At 49.5% G+C, this 22,569-nt stretch overlaps 1 protein-coding gene across 1 annotated transcript in view; it reads left to right on the forward strand.

The window, feature by feature from the left end:
• The first annotated feature begins 7,626 nt into the window (after nt 1-7,626).
• LOC149367826 (uncharacterized) overlaps nt 7,627-22,569 on the forward strand; it is a 191,573-nt gene continuing 176,630 nt past the window's right edge. Inside the window, exon 1 of the mRNA XM_089575339.1 lies at nt 7,627-8,256. Within this exon, the coding sequence (XP_089431465.1) occupies nt 7,627-8,256 (630 nt within the window). The remainder of the gene's footprint in view (nt 8,257-22,569) is intronic.

Raw genomic sequence — 22,569 nt, forward strand, 5'->3', positions numbered from 1 at the left:
CAGCAGTACGAGCATATAACAAAAGCCAGACACATTTACGGCATCTGCGCGGTCTGACAGGCTGCGTCAGAAGTGCGTCCTGAGATCATTGGCGCGGAAGGGAAGCGCAGCGTGCACCTGTACAGCGGTTCGTGAAAGCAGTCGCTTATGATGATTTTAGCGACCAGCTCAACAGATGGAAGCATTAAATGCCCTCAGGTCTCATTCTCAGCAAGTTAAGCAGAAAACAGTTCGGAAACCCTTTGGCCAAAAAAGAAGCCAAACACAAACGAGAGCAGGCATGAAAGCATTAAAACTTTTCTTCCAATGTGAAGGCCAGAAGAAAAAACTAACCGACGATTATGATAGTCGGTAATTCAAAAATTGCGAGCAGCTCCTCACGGCTGGCAGGAGGCGCGTTATGTTCATACCCACCCTCGGGGACCTTCACGACGCAGTCATGTCCTGGGTGTCCGTTCCTTCATTCTCAGCGTGGCATGTGGCGTTTCGAGTTACGCCGACCACGACGCAGAACGTAGGAACGGGCGTGTAAGAGCCGCGCTCTAAGGCATGTAGCAATTAATTCAGCAATAGGATTACACGCATCACCAGATGGAAGAGCAACCACTTTTTTATGCTTTGTGCCACTCTGCCATCATCGCAAAATCTAGGATTATGTTTTCCAGCAAGTTGACTCTTCCGCTGCGTACTTGAAAGAGGTGGCTTGCTCATATTTACTCCTTTATTTATTCGCCATTATTGCTGCCGTGCAAATTAGTGAGACTCATTAGTAAAGAGCGAGAAATGTTCCACTACATCTGCAATGGTGGCCGCACAAAAATTTTTGGCGATGATCCAAAGCGCAGAAAGTGTCGATAAGGAATATATATTTTAATTTGCATACCCACCTTGATCTCAAGCATTACTCAGGGTACTAGGATACATCATAGCTACAATACTAACAGCAAACATGTAAACACCATGCAGAAAAAAAATTGGCAGTGGTTTAGCTCTGGTTAAACCTGGAGGATTGCGAAAGGAAAGAGGAGAGAGAGAGAGGCGATGGAGAGCGCGTGGCAGCTGTGGTGGCCCCGGCACAATAATAATGCGCCGCTACTGCCCATGCGCAACTGGCGAGCGCGGCGGTGGCACCTCGCGCAGCGACGGGTGCGGCGCGCCAGCTGAGCGCTATGTGACATGACTGGTCCTCGCGCATGGGCAGTATGGGCTTTCGTCAGCTCCGCGAAATGGCTCGGCGACTAGAGTAGTGTTCCTTTCGAAACAATATAAATTACGCATTGCAGCAGTGCTTGCGATTTCAGAAATAGAATCGTGAAGGTATCTGCTAGTGACATAAGTTCACACAACTAAAAAAAGTGAAGATACTTTGCGCGATAAGCTGGGTCGCAAATATGTGACGCTGATCAATGCGTTTTGAAATATTCGTTCGTCTCGCTAGCAACGTTTGTTTAAAATAGTGCTTGTACTCCATTTTACACAAATGACATAATGAAGCTACTGACCTGGGATGAGAAAGAATCAGAGCAGATAAGTTTGTGTTCAAGGTAGTAACAGTACTGCTTCGATGATGGAAGTACGACACGACAGAAACGGTCTTGTGCAGTTCGAAATCGAAAAGAATAGATTTCACACTTGAGTTACTGTTCTAATGTTATAAGCGAGCCACATTTCAAAGATGTAGAGCCATTTGCGCTTCGTTAAAAAATCTTCAGCGAAGATACCAAACTAATAGTGAATATTTGAAGATAAAGAAATGATAATATTATTAGAGAATTCCTACTGATTATACAGCACAGAGCACGTCCCAATAAAGCTTAGAAGAGACGTAAAAACACAGTTATGATGACGTTTCCAGCGAGATGTTGACATAATACAAGCAGAAATTAAGAGCGCGCTAGCGCTGCGGCATGTGAGTGACCGAAAGCCACGTGGTACGCTCAGTGCGCTGACCACCATGAAAAGCAGAAGCAGTTGAAATCAGTGGCACGCACATATCAAAAGCAGAGGAGGAAGCTGAGTACGCTTCACTGCTAAGGAAAGCAGTAGATGGCGCAGAGTTCGCCAGCCGCAAAAGTAGGGAGCCAGACATGCGCTTTACGAAACTCTAAGTACAGCACTGAACGGATACAGAGAGGGGCATTCAGCAAAGAGGGGTGTGCGGCTACCACCAGCTAAGAGCAGTCGTAGAATGGACTACGACTGTCATGCAATGCAGTTTATTCTGACAGCTACTCTCGACCACCGTATTTCCTCCGGAGTGATTCGTGTTGCCTGAGAGCCGTTCATTGCCGGCAGCGGCCTTCATCACCACCCTTCTATTGCAGAAGGAGCAGCACGCCTGCTAGCTACTAGACAGAGTCACCCTAGAGTCATGACCACGGAGCTGATCAGTTGTAAATTTGGACTCCAATTGCTGCTAACAGTTACATCGCCACCTATCAGTGACCTCTCCAGCTTTGAAAATTTCATTAGCGCACGCCAGAAATCTTCATTTCACTTGATAGACGTCACCTCTTTTCACATGGTCATCAACCTGACTACGCGCACTGCAGGAAAAAGACCTCTCCGATATCTCTAAATAACCCTGTCCTAGGCCATTTGCTGCCACCTTATCCCGCAAACTTCCTAATATAATCCGGCCACGTGAAGTTCTGCTGGCCTCTAATACGCGTTAATTTTCTTCGGACCCAGTCCGTTACCCAACGACTGTCGGCTATCTTGCCTTCCTATTGGACGTCCCGTCCATTCCCATTTATTCTTGTTGATTTCGACTAGAATAATATTTTCACTTGCTTCTTCAGTGACTGACACTGCTATGTTGCTGTCTTCACTTTACACGCATCATTTTCCTGTCCTGAACTCCCCCAATTACACTCAACTGATACTGCACCATTTCAGTTACAGTCCAGGTTCCTGTCTGATACGTGAATACCGGTAAAATACACCTCTTATGGTCCAACGTTTCGGAGAATCCGCCACACGTGGAGCATATTTGTAATAAGGAAGTTTTTGCTTCGAGATGAGGATCAATTTGCTTTCGCCCTGCCAAATGAGACCCTGCCTGGTCACCTTAGTTTATAGAGCGACTGCTTCAGTGCGGCAGTGCTTTCGATTTTGAAGACCGAACCAGGAGGAATTTTCCTTAAACTACAAGTTTTTAAATTTCCATTGTAGCCGTCTAAGTAATTACTCCTGCCCCGCCGCGGTGGCTCAGTGGTTACGGCGCTCGGCTGCTGACCCGAAAGACGCGGGTTCGATCCCGGCCGCGGCGGCCGAATTTCGATGAAGGTGAAATTCTAGAGACCCGTGTGCTGTGCGATGTCAGTGCACGTTAAAGAACCCCAGGTGGTCGAAATTTCCGGAGCCCTTCACTACGGCGTCCCTCATAGCCTGAGTTGCTTCGGAACGTTAAACCCCAATAAACCAAACCAAACAAATTAATTACTCCCATATTAAAAATCTTCTCAACCTTGAAGGACTGCCCTAAACATTAAACCAACGCCGTTCCCATTTCAAAATATTGTTTATTTATTTATTTACAATACTGCCAGTCTCAGTAAGAGACCGTAGCAGGTGGGCAATCAGTACAATATAGAGTTCAGTACAATACAGATAAATTACAAGCAGATCAACAAAAATGAGAACTCTTACATAAGTGTTACATGACTACTAGTAGGCAGGTTAGCAAAGAATACCTTGAAGATTCAGAACTGAAACAAAAAGAAATCAAGTACAGCAGGAGTCGTTCATTCCAGCAAACATACTAGTATTTGAAGTATTTTACAATAGAAACTAGAAGAAAGCGAAAAAGAAGGTAGCGGGTGGCAATAAGCATGCCGTCATCCTTAAAAATAACATGTCAAGAAATGTCAATAAGTAGCTGTTGGGCAGTCATCTGGTAAAATGTAGGACTTTTGGTACTTTACTGATTCTTGTTACATTCTACTAATCTTGAGGTGAAGGAAGATAGTGAGTCCGATATGGTAATCGATGGATCGAGCTGATTCTATTCGCTGATGGCTAAACGAAAGAAACAATACTTGAGTGTGTTCGTTCGGCATAAGTATTCAGTGAGCGTATGCGCAAGCTTGTGCCGGGATTGCCGTCACTGAGAGAAGGTTGCAGATTTAGACACATCTATACTGTAGGTGTTGTGTAATAATTGATAAAAAACTTCAAGCGAGATTGTTTTGCCCTATATAATAGTGATGGAAGGCCAGATGATGCTGCAAGATCGGTAGGGGAGTCAGAGGGTTTTTATTTGTTATGAATGAACCTTAAAGCTTTTCGTTGCACTCTCTCAAGCCGAGTGATGTTAGTGATAGAATGCGGGAACCAAATAGTGCTTGCGTATTCTAAGATTGGCCTTACGAGGGTGGTGTAGGCAAAAATCTTGGTATTTTGAGGGGCCGAACGTCAGCATCTTCTAAGGAAGAACAGCTTTCGCAAGGCAGTAGAGGTAACATTGGAGATATGGGCGTCCTATCTTAGGTCGGAAGTTAAAGTTAACCTGAGGTATTTATGTTCAGAGACCCTTGAAAACGTTGAATCATTGATACTGTAGTCATAGTTATATGGCTGTTTTTTCCTGGTGACTGTCGTGTAAACAAATTTTTTATTGTTTAACGTCATCTGCCAGGTGTTACACCATTCAACAATTTTGTTAAGAGAGCTGCTTAGCATGAGGTATTCTTCAGGATTTTTTATCGTTTTGTACAAAATGCAATCATCAGCTAAGTTTTATGTTACAGTCAATAGTGTAGGTAATATCATTGATGAAAACTAAAAACAACACTGGTCCCAGAACAGATCCCTGCGGGACTCCTGATGTAGCTGGAACTGGTCTTGATTGAACTTGTTCGAAAGTTACAAATTGTGAGCGGTTCGTCAAAAAATCCGTGATCCAGTGTAACACTTACCCATCTCCAATTATGATGCGTAGTTTTGATGTTAGTTTGTTGTGGCTGACACTGTCAAATGCTTTAGAGAAGTCTAGTAGTATTATATCTGTTTGACTGCAGTCTGGTTTGGTTTGGTTTATATGGTTTAACGTCCCAAAGGGACTGAGGCTATGAGAGATGCCGTAGTGAAGGGCTCCGGAAATTTCGACCACCTGGGGTTCTTTAACGTGCAATGACATCGCACAGTACACGGGCCTCTAGAATTTCTCCTCCAAAGAAATTCCAGCCGCCGCGGCCGGGATCGAACCCGCGTCTTTCGGGTCAGGAGCCGAGCACCATAACCGCTGAGCCACCGCGGCGGCCTGTTTGACTGCAGTCGTCAATACTTAGGGCTAGGTCATGCACAACCTCTGTTAGTAGGGTGACAGTTGATAAGCCACGACGAAAGCCATGTTGATGGGGTGATAAGTTCTCGGTGTCCAGAAAGTGCTTTAAGTGTTTTGCTATAATGTGCTCCATGATTTTGCACGACGTACTGGTAAGTGAAATGGGTCGATAGTTCGAGGGTTAGTTTGTATCTCCGGATTTATGAATGGGTAGAACCTTTGCTTTTTTTTCCATTCGTCGGGTAGCTTCGAAAAATGATACCGAGATATTTACTGTGCCATTCTGCATATCGTTTAAGGAACTGTTTTTGGATGTCGTCTGGACTACTTGTTTTCTTTATGTCTAGGTCTAGCAGCAGGTTAGGAACACCATCATCTGTTATGTGGAGAGGACCGATACACGGCATAGATGTGCAGAAACTGTTAGACAGAATGCCGTTATCTTTCGTAAAAACAGATTTAAAGAAATCGTTGTGCAGGTTAGGTTTCGTCTGTTTTTCCTCCATGGAAAGGTTGGATGTGGCTGTATTGTCTTTGCGAAAATATTTCCAGAATCTATAGGGATTATCTCTAAGAAGTGTTGGAAAGGTCACGTTAAAGTACTGTTCCTTTGCATGCTTTGGTATTTCTTTTAGCCTTGCGACTGCACTGGTTAGTTTTAATGATTTTGGTAGCATTTCGCCCCCTTTCTTGAATTGATCTATGGAGCCGCTTGACTTGCCGTTGTGCGTGAATTACGTCCCTTGTGATCCACGGGTTGTTTTTCTTAGGCCGTTTTATTTTTCGTGAAACGAATGGACCTACACAAAAGTTACCGTATTTCTAAACTGTTCCCACAAGGTGTTCACATCAGTGGTCTCACGCGAAGCAATGTCGAAAAATAATTGGAATTCGTGCGCAAGTCGTGTTACAATGCTAGTGTCGTCTGCTTTAGCAAAATTAGTTACGAACTGCATCCTTTTCTGATATACTATACTGCTATGTAATGGTAATCGGCAGGTAGGTATACTGTGGTCCGAGATGCCTTCTATGATGTCAACCTAAGCACGGTTTGCAGGAAAGTATTCACTGATTAGTATCAAATCTAGGATATTACCAATTGTTCCGTGGGTACGTGTGGGTGTTGAAACGATTTGATGAAGATTAAAATTGAACATTAAATCGATGAGGGCCTCTGAAGCTCTTGATGTATAGTGCATTGTTGTCCAGTTTATGTGCGGAGGTTGAAATCACCCATGATAATAATCCGTGAATTTCGGGCATGGTTCTGAAGGAATTCCTGAATTGTAATGATGGCTTCATGTCTGGTAGAAGGACTTCTGTAAATGCAGCCGGTAACTATGCCTGTATCTTTACAAATTATCTTGCAGAAACCAGCTTCCGCGCAAGGAACTTCAGGGAGAATAACGAAAGGTAGCTGCTTCTTAATCAGTATTGCCACGCCCCCTCCTCGTGAACGACGGTCTTTTCTGATGACGGAATAGTTCGGTGGAGCGATTTCGTGATTTGAAATTTCAGGTGCAAGCCATGTTTCGGTGCATCCCAATTACGTCTGGTTCATGAGAAAGTAAGAGGCTTTCAAGTGACTGTGTTTTGTTCACTATGCTTCTTGCATTTATATTTATGATGTACAAGTCTTTGACTGAGTTTTCTGACGAGTCACTCGAGGGCTGAGTTCTGTGTCCTTTTTTTGCAAAGGAACTTTGCTATGTTTTTCTTCGTCCCAAATATAAACGCGCTTATTTATGATCAACTTGTCAAAGGCTAGCGCAACCTTTTCTACCATACCCTAGCCGTCCTGGATAACCTGTTAATGGAGCCACTGCTGCGATGCAATGCTGGTCAAAGTTGAAAAACCCGGACCACGCCGAGTTGTAAAATTTCTGTGCAATCTGAATAACAGGCCTTCCTTCTTTGTTCTGCGCATGATTCCTATTTGTCATGTCACACATAATAACATAGAGATTAATAAATTTAAGTATGTATATATATATATATATATATATATATATATATATATGTGTATATATATATATATATATATGTATATAATATATATATAGTTACGAAACTTAAGCCGCGTCGCTAAGCAACTTACGCCGGGCTGCGCTGCGGAACAAGTCAAGAAGAAAGACGAAGGGCGCAGCGGAGGAGAAGAGGACGACGAAGTGGCGGGTACTCCAGGCTGGGACTGACTCGACGCTGGCTGTTCACCCTTTCACCGCTTGCTTCTATATCCCCGTTCATCCTATAAATAAACCCATTCCCTTCGTCACAATATATATATATATATAATTGTGACGCCCATCAAGAGGCGATGCCTATTCTATTTGGTCGGCATGGCTTACTACGCACAAGATGAGGAAAACGAGGTGGATGTGCCTCGTGCTCGGCAGGTGGACCCAGCTGGTTCTGGGTCACCCTTCGTGGTCGCAATACACCCCCTGGTCGTAACAGCTTGGTGGAAGGTGCCGGGTATACAGTTTCCTCCGAAGACGGATCCCCAGATTCACATTCGCCGCAGTCGTCGCATTGTTGGTCTGCCGCCTTATGTGCCTATGATGTCCCTGGACGGCGACGCTTCGATGTCTGCGCCCAGCAGTTCATGGCAGCGTTACCGGGAGTCACGGTTGTTCGCGGGCTCAACCAGCGACGACGTCGATGAATGCCTCACCCAGTACCTACAGGTGAGTCGCTACAAGTGGAACTCCTGTACCCGGCTTGCCACCGTCGTGTTTTTCCTAACCGTCACGGCCCTAACGTGGTACGATAACCACGAGGATACCCTCACTACTTGGGACCGCTTTGTAGAGGAGCTCAAGAAATGCTTCGGTGACTCGGTGAAGAAGCGGGCTGAACAAGCGCTTGCGCACAGGGCTCAGCTTCCCGGAGAGACCTGCACAAAGTACGTTGAGGAACGCGTCAAGCTGTCCAAGGTTGTGTCTCCTACCATGACAGAGGAGGACAAAGTTGGACGAAGTACCCCGAAGCTTGCGGCCGAACAACATATCACGATCGCCCCCGGAGCGCCAGTCCCAACTTTACCAGCCTACGCCGGCCACATACGACGAGAACTTTTGTCTCAGTCCTTCGTATGGTGACTACTTGCCGGCGCAGCCTGCTCTCGGACCCTCTCTTGTGTGTTATCGCTGCGGTAAACTCGGTCACATCTCCCGATTGTGTACCCGCCGACAATCATTCCCGTTACGGCTCCTCTACCTATCCTCCGCGGCCGGATTACCAACCCGTTCCTTTTCCGTACCCATCCTACCCGCCTGATTCCGGCATTCCATGGTCTGTACAAATGCGGAATCGTTCGCCTGCATCGGATAGAAGTGTGATGCCGCCTCCAACTTTCCGCAATCGTCGATCTCCATCACCCCGACGCCGTTCCTCCTCGCCTCCAACGGAAAACTAGTCGGCGCGACCGATGGGGATAAGGTCGCTGGAAGTCTGCCGCCGGATGTGATACCCCTGCCTGTACTTATATTACGGAACAAAGTGCATGTGCTAGTGAATGGTGTACAGAGGGCAAAACGCATGTCTAGAACAGCCGAACTGTGTGTTCCGCAGTCCCATGCCGCTGCAACCAAGCAGGAAAAAAATGACGATGAAATTCTGTGAGTTTAATTGCACATGTATACGTCCAGACCATGCTTAACCAAATATTATCGCTACTTATCAAGTGTTCAGCCCGAAACACGCCCAGAGCGTGTTCTAGAGAAGCGTTTTGCCCTCTGTACATGTGATGGCTTTAGTGGATACCGGTGCAACTGTTTCAGTTATGAGTGCTGCGTTTCAGTGTCTCCTCGGACGTAAAGCTTTGTTTCGATGGGACAAAAATGTCCAGTTTTGTGGTGTGAGTGGCGAACCGTTGCCAGCAGTTGGAGTGTGCAGTGTTAAGGTTTCCTTCAGTGGCGAAGTGTTCAGCACGGAAATGGCGGTGCTCGCCCGGTCGACGCACGACGTTATTCTTGGCCTCGACTTTTTGCAGATGTCTGGCGCTAACATCGACTGTCACAGCGGTGAACTCAGCGGCGGCAAATGTTCCAGCACTCGCCTTGTGGAAGGCTCGTGCACTGGAGAGAGTGTGTTCTGCGTTACCCGAGATACTGTCATGCCTCCTTCTTCGGCTGTATGCGTACGGGTTTCCTGCCCCGATACTACTCTCAAGGTATTTGATGCGACTGTGGATCCGAACCACTTGAACGGCAGGAAGAAGAACATCTTAATTCCTAATGTCATGGTTTCGTCACCAACGGAAGCACTGAACTGTGTACAATCAATTGTTTGACAGAATCTGTAGTTCTGCCTGAAGGCCTGAAGCTTGCGTCATGTAGCCACTACACGCCGGTATCCATTCCCTTGGTTACCGACGCCTTGGGCACAGCGGCACCAGAGCTTTAAGACGAGTCGCAGTTACTCCGAATGATCGACAACTCGCTTTCCACTCATCAGCGTCGTGCACTGTTGGCCATCCTCCTCCGACACTCCACTGTCTGACTTTTCACAGCCCGGCGGCCCATCTTCCATCTTCTCGTCTCGCACCCTGCACAGGTTGACACTGGCGCCTCACATCAGATCCGCCAAAAGCTTTACCGAGTGTCACCGTCGCAACACAAGGCTATCAATGAACAAGTGCAGGAGACGTTAACCCCAAAGGCATTATACAAGAGTCTGCGAACCACTGGGCTGCTCCAGTAATTCTTGTTCGGAAGAAGGATGGATCATGGCGCTTCTGCGTGGATTACCGTCGTCTAATTGCCGTCACACGAAAAAGCGTATACCCCCTCCCTCGGATCGACGATGCCATCGACTGCCTTTCTTCAGCCTCCTACTTCTCCCCTATTGATTTCCGGTCGGGCTATTGGCAAATCCCCATGCATCCCGCCGACAAGGAGAAAAAATCAGGGGGGAATTTTGTTGACCTAAAGTGCGATGAGGCGAAAGCCTTAAGCGCGGTGCTGCTTCTTGTGTCACTGAAGTATGGTTAAGATGTTAAGCTTCGAGTGAAACGCGGCAGCGTCTTGCAACGCTGCTAGGAAGTCCATAGAACGCCATCGCCCGTTTGGTTCTACGCCTTGCTCGTCGGTAAATTGGTTTTTGATTAAAGGAAATGTATTTGTCTCTTATATCTCGGTGGACACCTAAAGCTCGCCGTAGCGGGAAGGGAGGAGGATCGGAATGAAAGAAGAGACCGTATTCACTAGACGCGCCTTTGTTCACTCCAAACCATCGAGCTGGCATGGCGGAGTGGTTAGCATGCTCGTCTAGCACTCCGGAGACCGGGGTTCGATTCCCGAGCTCGACGAATTTCCTACACGATTTTATTTATTTATCTTGCCTGACTAGAGAGAGAAAGGAATTTTAATGAGGGAAAGGTGGAGAGGTCGGCCGGTTGCCTGACTAGAAAGTTTTATTAGGGTAATTGGGCAATTAAGCAATTAACTAAACTCAGTCCCACTTACTTGGAGCATCACTACACGATTCCTTTAATTGGTTGCATGGTTACTAGCCAAAGTACAATTGGCCCCATTTGAAATTCGCGCACTGTGACGTCACGACAATTTCGACCAATTGAAAAGCGTGACATTTCTGTCGAGAACTCCTGCTTAAAACGATGAGGCATTAAAGGTTTCCGCCTTAAACGTGCCAATTTGGTGCGCGTCAAGCAATTACTGCTTGTACACCTCCTTGGCAAAGACGGCGTCAGACCTGATTCAGCCAAGACTGCAGCTGTCGAGTCGTTGAAGCCACTACAGTCTGTAAAAGAGCTGTGATGTTTCTTGGGCTTATGTTCATACTTTCGCCGCTTTATTCATCACTTTACGGACATTGCATACCCCCTGACAGGCCTGCTTCAGAAAGATGTGGCTTTCAAGTTGACCCGTTCGCCATCGTCACCGACCACCATGCCCTCTGCTCGCTCGTTATCCTTAGTGACCCGTGCGGACGCCTTGCACGGTGGGCTCTCCGGCTACAAGAGTTTGACTACACAGTCGCCTACAAGAGCGGTCGCCGGCACGCTGACGCGGACTGTCTTTCGCGGTTGCCCCTTCCTGAGCCGGAGTCTAACATCGATTACTCCGATCACTGCGTCGCATCAGTGTCACCGTTTATTCCTGATTTCGCCACATTCAAAGCGGAACAGCAGAAAGATTCAGCACTGCGGTCTCTCCTCGCGGAGGCTGCAGACCCCTCCGGTGCAAACAACTACGTGCAAGATGGTCTCCTGTGGAAGAAAACTATTCATCTACATGCCAGCGCTTCCTCGTGGTAGTTCCGAAGAGCCTGTACACGTTTGTCTTGCAGGCCATGCATAACGACCCCACATCTGGACACCTTGGGTCCGCACGCACGCTCTACCGTATCCAGGCACGCTTTATTGGCCGAAGATGCGGGCTATGACTGAGCGGTACATCGCCAGCTGCACTTAGTGTCAACAATACAAGCTCCCCACTAGCGTTGCGTCTGGTCAGCTTCGCCCTGTGACACCACGTGCTGCACCATTCGAGCAAGTGAGCATAGATCTCCTGGGCCCATTTACCAAATCCTATCATGGGAACCGCTGGAGTGTGGTTTGCGTTGACTACCTTAAACGGTGTTGCGAAACGGCAGCCCTATCCTCGTCTACAGCGTATCATGTGTCCTCTTTTATGTTGCACTCTATAGTTCTGCGTCATGGACCTCCAAAAGTTACCATCAGTGACCGTAGTCGGCAGTTCACCGCTGATGTTATGGAGCAGCTTCTCCGTTCCTGCGCATCACATTTTCGCCATTCCTCGCCTTACCATCCCCAGACGAATGGGCTCACTGAGCGCACGAACCGCACGATCACTAACGTGTTCTCTATGTGCGTTGATTCAAGGCACAAAAACTGGGACAGCGTTCTACCATTCATCATTTATGCTTTTAATACAGCGCGCTATGAGACTACGGGCTTCAGCCCCTTCTTTTTACTGTATGCTCTCCCCCCACGCTACACCTTGGACACCATCCTACCATTTTCTGCCGAGCCTCATGAAGATCCCTCCATCACCGAGACACTTCACATCCCTCCATCACCGAGACACTGTCTCGCCGAAGAGGCCCGGCGCCTTGCCGCCTTCCTATTCTCGCCTCCCATGATCGGTCCAAAGCGCGCTACGATGCCCACTACCGTCACGTCACTTACAGCTCTGGTACAAAATAAATAAATTAATTAAAAAAAATCCCCTGTGCCCCCTGGTTTCTGTGGCTGTTGGCTTCTTTCATATTTATAACGAGCCCCTCATTCCCCTTCCCTTGTTTGCTTAATTGCTTAGCGAGGGCCTCGGTTCTGGCAGCCTTGACTCCATAGGAAGCATAAGAGGGTTCACACGCAGCTTCCACCCTCTCCGTTCGATGACGTTCTACGTCACTACCTGCGGTTACTCAGGACGTTCTACGTCCGCCACTTATGAACGTGGGTGGCGCTGATGAACACTCTCAAGGTTAGGTTACTTGTAAACTTAAATACCACCGAAAGCAGAAGATTTGACAGCCGTCGCCGTAGCTCAGAGGTAGAGCACCGGACGCGTAATTCGGAGGTCGTGGGTTCGGATCCCACCGGCGGCAGTGGTTGTTTTTTCTTCTGCTTTTCTAATCAATTAGCTTTAAGCGATGACATGTTCAGTAATATTCTAAATTGATCAACACCACAAAATAAATAAATTAATTAAAAAAAAATCCCCTGTGCCCCCTGGTTTCTGTGGCTGTTGGCTTCTTTCATATTTATAACGAGCCCCTCATTCCCCTTCCCTTATATATATATATATATATGTCGCTATAGAACTCATCCCGAGTTTCATCATTTGTGCACACGATACGAGCATATTTATCACTGGCGGCAGTTGCGACCTCACGCCGGTTGTGTAAAATACGCCACATAAGATACAAGCATGATGAAATGCTCATTACCTAGACGTTAACGTAGCTAAATAAACAATACTAGTTTTTGGCCGCAAAAACAAGATATGCGGTATATCTATACACCATTACTGAAAGTTACTAAAGGTAGCATTACTAAAGGTTGCTAGGTATAGCGCCCTCTTTAATCACTGTGATTTCGGTGCCCGTGTTGAACAGCGCTCTCACAACCAAGTCGCCGCATTTCAAGTCGATATACTTTAGCGAAGTTAGATCTTCTCCTGGGTGGCTCAGCTCGGGACTGAACATTAACGTCAGCTCTCCGCTAGGCAGTATACATAGCTCCGCCACCACAGCTGTCAGCGACGTTATATTCGGCCTCCGCTACCCTGTTCACGCTTTTCTGCTGCGTACTCCCAACTCCTTGGTTCTTAGGACGTGACTGCGCAAAATGTGGGCCGTTGAAAAGGAAGCATGCCAAGGATTTTGGCAGAGGCAGCTTTTCACGAGAAAATGGGGCGTACTTTTGCGAAGAGGGTGGTTGGTGGACCCCAGAGGGGCTATCGGCAGCGAATGTTTGCTTCTTTCCTGATCCTTTTCCCTCACAATCCTCGAACGCCTCCACTAGCTTCGCTACTTCGTGAGGCTTTACCCAGCTGTCACCTTCCTCTCGCTTAACATATTTGTAGGCCTCAGTGCTTAGCGCCTGCTTCATTTGGTCTGCCACGTTCAGTGCAGTGAGGTCCTCGAGCGTTTTGTTCCGCGCGCCGACCTGTAAAAAACATAGGAGCTCTCAATTCGGGACGCGAAGTGTTGCCAGGTCTTGTTTAGAGCTGGGACGGCATTGCGGGACTGGTTGAGGTACTTGAGGGATAGTCGGAGCTCGGAAAAATCGTCTTTTTGATCCGATAGTAGCTGTCAAGCTATTCGGTAGAGAGCTTCGAGGAAAGGTGTGGGATTCTTCCACTTACAAGAGGCAAAATTAAATGTTTTTTAACCTCGTCAGGCGCCTTATAGGAGCGAAAAATTTCATCACTTCCCTCAAGCCATTAAACTCTTCAAACGCTTAGCAAAATACGCCAGTGTCTCTTCGCGCGTTTGCCGTCCACCCGCTTCTGAGCCCTGTGGTGAACCGGTTTGCAGCTCCAACTGCCGGGTTCGTTCTCGCTCGATAAGTAGCGTAGTTTTCCTCAACTCCAGCTCCGTCTCCAGCCGCTGTATGGCCACAATTGAATCTGCGTCATTACCTGCCTCTTTCGCTGCTCCCGTCCCACTTCATGTTCCCGTCATGTGCTCTATACCCGGCACAGTGCTGTTACTTTCACTCTCGTCCGTACTCATTTTGCCACCACTGCACCACTACGCAGTATCATGCGAAAGACCTGTGACTCACCTGAACGCCTTAAATCTGCGTCAGTGGATTCCGATGACCAGCAAATGGACCACTCACCTTCCTACAAGAGTAGCATGCCCTGTCGTCCTCGAGACATCTGCGTCTGCTGCGCTTGCGTCTCTCCCTCCGGTCGAGTTTAGGAACAGTCCCCGTCCTATGTCGTCCGTGGCTCTGGTTGATTTCCGTTGTCACTGCTCGATGTGAGGCTCCGCAAACGCGAAAGTACACCGCTAGTCCGTCAGCGGCTGATGTGCCCCTTGTGTTATAATGGCACCGCTAGCTCAATCCGTTGGCCATTGAGCTGGAACTATGCGACTCCTGTAACGCTAGTCCGTCAGCGCTGATGGGTCAGTCCGTTGAGGCACCAAGAGCCGGTTGTTCTGTCCGTCGGCCGCTGCGCTGGGAGTGGACGGCTGCTGCTTCGTCAGTCGCTCAGCGCTGATCTGTCTTTCTGTTGAACCGCTCAGCACCACTGGCTCAGTCCGTTTGCCGCAATGCTGGACGCCTTTTGTTGCTGCGTCGCTAGTACTTCAGCAGTCCATGTGCCTGTCCGTCGGCCCGATAAGCACAGCTGGCTCGTCTATTGGCCACTATGCTGTCATTTATTTTTATTTATTTATTTATTTAGTAGTACTGTAAGCATTTGACAGGCCTATAGAGGCAGTGGGTTACAAAGGTATTCACAATGTACAACACTTTGTAAAATATATTAACACTTGAACTTATTATCTGGGCCGCCGCGGTGGCTCGGTGGCTATGGTGCTCGGCTGCTGTCCCGAAAGACGCGGGTTCGATCCCGGCCGCGGCAGTTGAATTTGTTTGGAGGAGAAATTCGAGGCCCGTGTACTGTGCGATGTCAGTGCATGTTAAAGAACCCCAGGTGGTCGAAATTTCCGGAGCCCTCCACTACAGCGTCTCTCATAGCCTTAGTAGCTTTGGGACGTTAAACCCCATAAACCAACCAACCAACTTATTATCTGGAACAGAACATCATTCCAACCAAAATCAAACAGTAGAAAAGAGCCGGAAAAAAAGCTTCTGCGTTATGGCACTGAGTGAAACAAAGGTTCTACCTTATTGACAAAGCTAGACACAGAATCGTCGTCAACAACATCCCGTGGCAGAGAATTCCAAATCTGTACGGACGACGGAAAAAAAGGAAACTTAAAAGTATTGCACCGTGTGACGTATGGCCGCATGTGCTTATCATGATTTTGTCGTTTAGTGTGACGGTGTGGTGGCTGCAGATACTGATCTTTGTTGATACGGAGCGACCCATAGTAAAGCATGAAAAGAAACTTCATGGCGGCAACGCGACGTCTACTCGCAGGTGTGGGAATGCCTGCTTGTGTTCTAAGAGCACTGACGCTTTCAAACTGGGAGTATTTCCAGTAGATAAATCGTAGTGCTTTATTTTGCACCCTTTCCAAGCAATCTATCCGGTACTGTTGATGAGGGTTCAAGACTATGCTACCACACTCCAGAATTGGTCGGACTAGAGTTTTGTAGCCTTTAAGCTTTACTTCAGGAGGAGCCTTGCCTAATTTTCTTCGTAAAAATCCTAGTGTTTTAAACGCTTTTGAACAGGTGGTGTTAATATGTACATCCCATTTCATTGTGCGTGCAAGTGTTACCCCTAAATGCTTAACAGTGTCTGTTTGGCTGAGAACGGACCCCCCTAATGTGTAGCTAAACCTCAACAACGATGTTTTATGACTTACACTTAAATACTTAGTTTTTTCTGCATTTATTTTCATGCCCCACGTTTCGCACCAGAGAGAAATGTTATTTAATGACATATTCAATTCCCGTTGATCCTCGACTCCCCGCACGACTGTGTAAATCACACAGTCGTCAGCAAAAAGTCTGATTTTCACCCCATCGACAATACAAGAGCTAACATCATCAATATATATAAGTGTAAGACAGGCCTTCGGCTCCCGAACCTTGGGTGGCTAGCGTAAGAACGAAGAGGACGAAGACAGCGGCGCCGATGCTCGTGCGTGTGCGCTGATCGCTGCCGCTGAGACTGATCGCTGCCTTCGAACTGAACCGAGACGTACCGCTAGCCGTTCGCGACGCAGCGCCTTCGTAGACGTCCTACACTACACTTGGTGGAGGTGCTGTCTGCTCTCACTATCGAGATACGGCACCATGCCCAGACTTCCAGGCTCTACCACGGTGTCCGACCCCCCGGCCCAACCTGCCCAGCCTGCTGGCCCTGCTGTCATCTGTTCTGGTGCCGTCCGTCAGCGGGACCCCGCGATCTTCAGCGGCACGGATGACACCGACGTGGAGGATTGGTTGGCCACCTATGAACGCGTAAGCGCGTATAACAAGTGGGACGACAGCGTCAAGCTTACCAACATTATATTTTATTTAAGCGACGTTGCCAATCTATGGTTCCGCAACCACGAAGCGGACATCTCCAGCTGGGCGGATCTGAAAACCAATCTCACGGAGGTCTTCGGCCGTCCCGCTGTGCGTAAGCTTCGTGCCGAGCAACGCTTGCGCAGTCGGGCACAACAGAACGGCGAAAACTTTACCAGCTACATCGAAGATGTAGTCGATCTCTGCAAACGCATCAACGCTTCCATGAGCGAGGCAGACAAGATCCGAAATATTCTGAAAGGCATTGATGATGACGCCTTTCAGATGCTCGTCGCGAAGAATCCCCAGTCTGTCTCCGACGTGATAAGCCACTGCCAAAGCTTCGATGAGCTGCGCAAACAGCGCCTTTCGACCCGCCGAGCCGGCTTTCAAGAGGCAAATATTTCCAGCTTGGCTCTTTCCCGGGACGGTGCTCTGGACCATCAGTCGCTCCTCCAGCACATTCAGAAGTTCGTCCGTGAGGAAGTCGCCCGCCAGCTGTGCTTGTCGACCAGCCCACCTACTCCTGCGCCGCCGCTCACTCTTAACATCCAGCGTGTCATACAGGAGCAGGTCGCCGAGGTACTGCCCTCTCCTCCTCCACCTCCTCAGCAGCCGCTGATCACGGCTCCGTTAACGTACGCGGATGCTGTGGCGCGACCGCGGCCTTCGCCTGCTGCTCCTGCCTACGGGCCGCCCCATCACCTGTTAGAGCCCCAGCGACCTGCACCAACCGCTTATCGTCCGGTTGCCCGCCCAAGACCACAGCCGCAGCCTCTCAACCCCTGGCGTACGCAAGACAACCGCCCAATTTGCTACGCCTGCGGAGTCGCTGGCCACGTGGCTCGCTTGTGCCGCAGTCGCGACTATCGTCGGTATACTTATAGGCGTGAGCCGACTTACGATCTATCCCCCGCCTCCTCGCCTGTGTCACATGAGCCGCCTCCCGATCCGTCTTCGTCTAGCTACCGTTTCCGCTCTCACCGCTCGCCGTCCCCTGGCCGACGTTCCCGCTCTCCGATGCTCCGCCGCCCACCCGCTCCGCAAGCGGAAAACTAACGGCCGCAGTTCCGGAGGCAAGAACTGCGCCGCCAGCGACTCGCTCAAGCCCTGTATCCGTGCCAGCCAACATTATCACCGTGTTCGTTGAGGGAGTCGCCGTCGGAGCACTTGTTGACACGGGCGCAGCCGTTTCTGTTCTTAGCCACACACTCTGTCGCAGACTCAAAAAAGTGACGACGCCTCTTCCCGCCGTTTCTCTCCGAACCGCCAGCGCTCAGGACATTCGACCATTAGCCGCCTGCACCGCCCGCCTGCTTATCGAGAACGTCCCCTACACAATAGAGTTCATCGTCCTCGCCCGCTCATCTCACGACGTCATCCTTGGTTGGGACTTCCTTTCCACTCATCACGCTGTTATTGACTGCGCCCGTGCTCAGCTTGAGTTATCGCCCTTCAGTGACGCTCCCTTGGACGTGCCCGACGCTGCTGCCGCTACTGTGATCGTCTCACAGGACACTGACGTTCCGCCCTTTTCTTCAGTGCTCGTGCCTCTTTCTTGTGCTGCTCTCTCCGACGCAATTGTCGCATATACGCCCTCTTTACGATGCGCTGACCAGATATCTGTTTTGCTGCCTCATGCCGTGCTGACAATTATTCGTGGCTCCAGCGCTATTTATGTGTCTAACCCGTTCTCCTGCCCTACCACTTTGCTCCGTGGCCAATCGCTTGGTAGTGTTGCCGTGCTAGATCCCTCCTCAGCATACCCCCTCGTCGACAGCTCGGCCGACCTTCACGTCAGCGCCATTACGCCTGTTTCCGTCGCCAATCCGTCTCCTCTCGATGTTTTTCACCGCTCCATCGACGCCGCCCTGACGCATACCCAAAGGGCCCAACTTGCCGCCGTCCTGCACCGTTTTGCAGCTTCGTTTGATTACCAGCAAACATCATTGGGCCGCGCAACCACCGTCACCCACTGTATTGACACTGGCACACATGCCCCTTTGCGCCAACGTCCGTACCGTGTGTCAGCCGCTGAGCGCCGCATCATTGACGAACAGGTTACCGACATGCTCAAGCGCCACGTGATACAGCCGTCGCAAAGCCCGTGGGCATCGCCGGTGGTCCTTGTCAAGAAAAAAGACGGTTCCATCCGGTTCTGCGTTGATTACCGTCGTCTGAACAAGATTACACGCAAGGACGTTTACCCTCTCCCTCGTATCGACGACGCCCTCGACTGCCTGCAGGGCGCTGAGTTCTTCTCTTCATTGGACTTGCGCTCTGGTTACTGGCAGGTGCCGATGGCAGAGGCCGATCGCCCAAAAACTGCATTCGTCACACCCGACGGGCTTTATGAATTTAATGTCATGCCCTTCGGCCTCTGCAATGCCCCTGCCACATTCGAGCGCATGATGGACAACCTACCCCGCGGGCTTAAGTGGCACATATGCCTTTGTTACTTAGATGACGTTGTGATATTTTCGCCAGATTTTTCGTCTCACCTCCAGCGCCTTGAGACTGTTCTTCGCTGCCTGGCCGACGCTGGCCTCCAACTCAATTTAAAAAAGTGCCGCTTCGGAGCTCGGCAGCTTACCATTCTCGGACATGTCGTGTCCAAGGATGGCGTTCTCCCGGACCCGGCAAAGTTACGAGCTGTAGCAGAATTTCCGAAACCGACTTCTGTAAAAGACCTCCGCAGCTTCGTAGGCCTCTGCTCCTATTTTCGCCGCTTTGTCCGCAACTTCGCCACTATCATCGACCCTCTGACCAAGCTCCTTTCCGGCCACGACCTTTCGGCCTGGTCGCCAGCCTGTGATGAAGCCTTTAGGACACTCCGTCGCCTCTTGACCACACCGCCAATTCTGCGCCATTTCGACCCTCGTTCTCCGACGGAACTCCACACCGATGCCAGCGGCGTCGGCCTCGGTGCAGTCCTCGCGCAGCGCAAGCCTGGCTTTGACGAATATGTTGTCGCTTACGCCAGCCGGACACTCACAAAAGCTGAAGCGAACTATTCTGTCACTGAGAAGGAGTGTTTAGCCATCCTGTGGGCGATAGTCAAATTCCGCCCTTACTTGTACGGGCGCCCTTTTGACGTTGTCACCGATCACCACGCCCTCTGCTGGTTGTCGTCTTTGAAAGATCCCTCTGGTCGACTGGCACGCTGGGCTCTGCGGCTTCAAGAGTACGACATCCGCGTGGTCTATCGTTCCGGCCGTAAACATGCGGATGCTGATGCCCTCTCACGTTCCCCTCTGCCGTCTGAGGCAGCGTCTTCTATCTGCGCCCTGTATTCTTTGACGTTTGAGCCCGCTGATATGGCTTCCGAGCAACGCAAAGACCCATGGATCGCTTGCCTCTTGGATTTCTTATCTCGCCAATCACATCGACCTCCTTCCCGTGCTCTGCGCCGTCAGTCCCACCATTTCGCCATCAGAGACGAGCTGCTTTACCGTCGGAACTACCTTCCGGATGGTCGCCAGTGGCTGCTTGTCATTCCGACCCATCTGCGCTCCTTCATTTGCTCTTCCTACCACGATGATCCCCAGTGTGCTCATGCCGGCTTCTTGAAGACCTTCACCCGCCTACGACATCGGTACTACTGGCGTGGGATGTACCGTTATGTGCGCAAGTTCGTTCAGTCGTGCCCCGCCTGCCAGCGCCGAAAAAACCCACCTCGCCAACCCGCCGCTCCTTTGCAACCGCTGCCTTGCCCAGCGCAGCCCTTCGAACGTGTTGGCATCGACCTCTACGGCCCTCTTCCCAGCACATCAGCCGGCAACCGCTGGATCATCGTCGCCATCGATCATCTTACCCGGTACGCCGAAACATCACCTTTGCCATCTGGTACAGCCCACGACATTGCATCCTTCGTCCTCCATCGCCTCGTTCTTCGCCATGGTGCTCCCAAAGAGTTGCTGAGTGATAGAGGTCCAGCCTTTCTGTCTGAAGTTGTCGAAGCTCTCCTTCGGGAATGCAACATCGTTCACCGCACCACCTCTGCCTACCATCCGCAGACAAATGGCCTGGTTGAGCGTTTTAACCGCACTCTTGGCGACATGCTGGCCATGTATGTGGCTTCCGATCACTGCAACTGGGACCGCGTTCTACCTTTCGTCACCTATGCTTATAACTCCGCTACTCAAGCCACCACCGGATTCTCTCCATACTTTCTCCTCTACGGCCGTGAGCCTTCTTGCACAATGGACACCATTCTCCCTTACCGCCCTGATGCTTCTGAATTTAAGCCTCTTTCTCAAGCCGCCACTTATGCCGAAGAATGCCGCCAGCTTGCCCGGTCTTTCACTTCACACTCCCAGCAGCAGCAGAAAAGCACCCGTGATCCCTCTGCACTACTTCCCACCTATCTTCCTGACTCATTGGTCTGGCTCTGGGTTCCTTCCTCAAGTCCCGGCCTTTCCTCCAAACTTCTCAGCAAGTACCAGGGCCCCTACCGCATTCTTAAACAGACATCCCCCGTCAATTACCTCATCGAACCCCTTACACCGTCTACTGATCATCGTCGCCGAGGCCGTGAAATTGTCCACGCCGACCGCCTCAAACCATACTACGACCCCGCCGTCGTCACATCTCCCTAGGCCGCCAGGATGGCGCCTTTTCGCCCGGGGGAAGTTGTAAAACAGGCCTTCGGCTCCCGAACCTTGGGTGGCTAGCGTAAGAACGAAGAGGACGAAGACAGCGGCGCCGATGCTCGTGCGTGTGCGCTGATCGCTGCCGCTGAGACTGATCGCTGCCTTCGAACTGAACCGAGACGTACCGCTAGCCGTTCGCGACGCAGCGCCTTCGTAGACGTCCTACACTACATAAGGAATAATAAAGGTCCCAGGACGGATCCCTGCGGTACACGTGAAACTACTTCGAGGTTCTCCGATTCATTATTATTTATAACTACATATTGGGTGCGATTTGACAGATAAGCTTCTATTCATGCTATTACTTCCGAATTAATGCCGATGAGCTTTAGTTTGTGAATTAATTTACAGTGCACAACACGGTCATAAGCCTTAGAAAATCAATAAAAATGCTGTCAACTTGTTCTCGGGAATTGATTGCTCTCGTGAAGTCATGCGTAATTTCTAATAATTGCGTGACTGTGGACAGCCCTTTTCGAAAACCGTGTTGTGTCGGATTCAATAAGTTGTTTTCATCCAAGTAACTCATAATTGTTTTGTTAATAATGTGCTCCATAAGCTTGCAACAACCACTTGTAAGCGATATTGGTCTGTAGTTGTCAACTACTAATTTCTTTCTGTGTTTATGAATGGGTATTATTTTCGCGCAGTCAGCAGGGAACCTGGCAGTTTTCAGTGACTCGATGAATATAGTATGCAGGAAAGGGGATATCTGCTGCGCATATCGGTTCAAAAACAGATTGGGGATACTGTCGGGCCGCATGATTTTTTCGTGTCAACCTGCAGAAGTAGGTTTAGCACGCCTTCCTCAGTTATTATTATCTCGGGCATCAAAAAATCAAAAGTTGTCTCAGCTATGCTTACCGCATTTGTTCGCGTGAAAACTGATTGGAAATACGTGTTGAAGGAATTGGCTATCTCGTGTTCGTCCTCAACGACTATGCCAGCAATTTCGAATTTTCTGGTGCGGTCTTTGGTTC

The sequence above is a fragment of the Amblyomma mixtum genome, chromosome 1, assembly GCF_055824585.1.
Source record: "Amblyomma mixtum isolate Tamu chromosome 1, ASM5582458v1, whole genome shotgun sequence".
NCBI lineage: Eukaryota > Metazoa > Arthropoda > Arachnida > Ixodida > Ixodidae > Amblyomma > Amblyomma mixtum.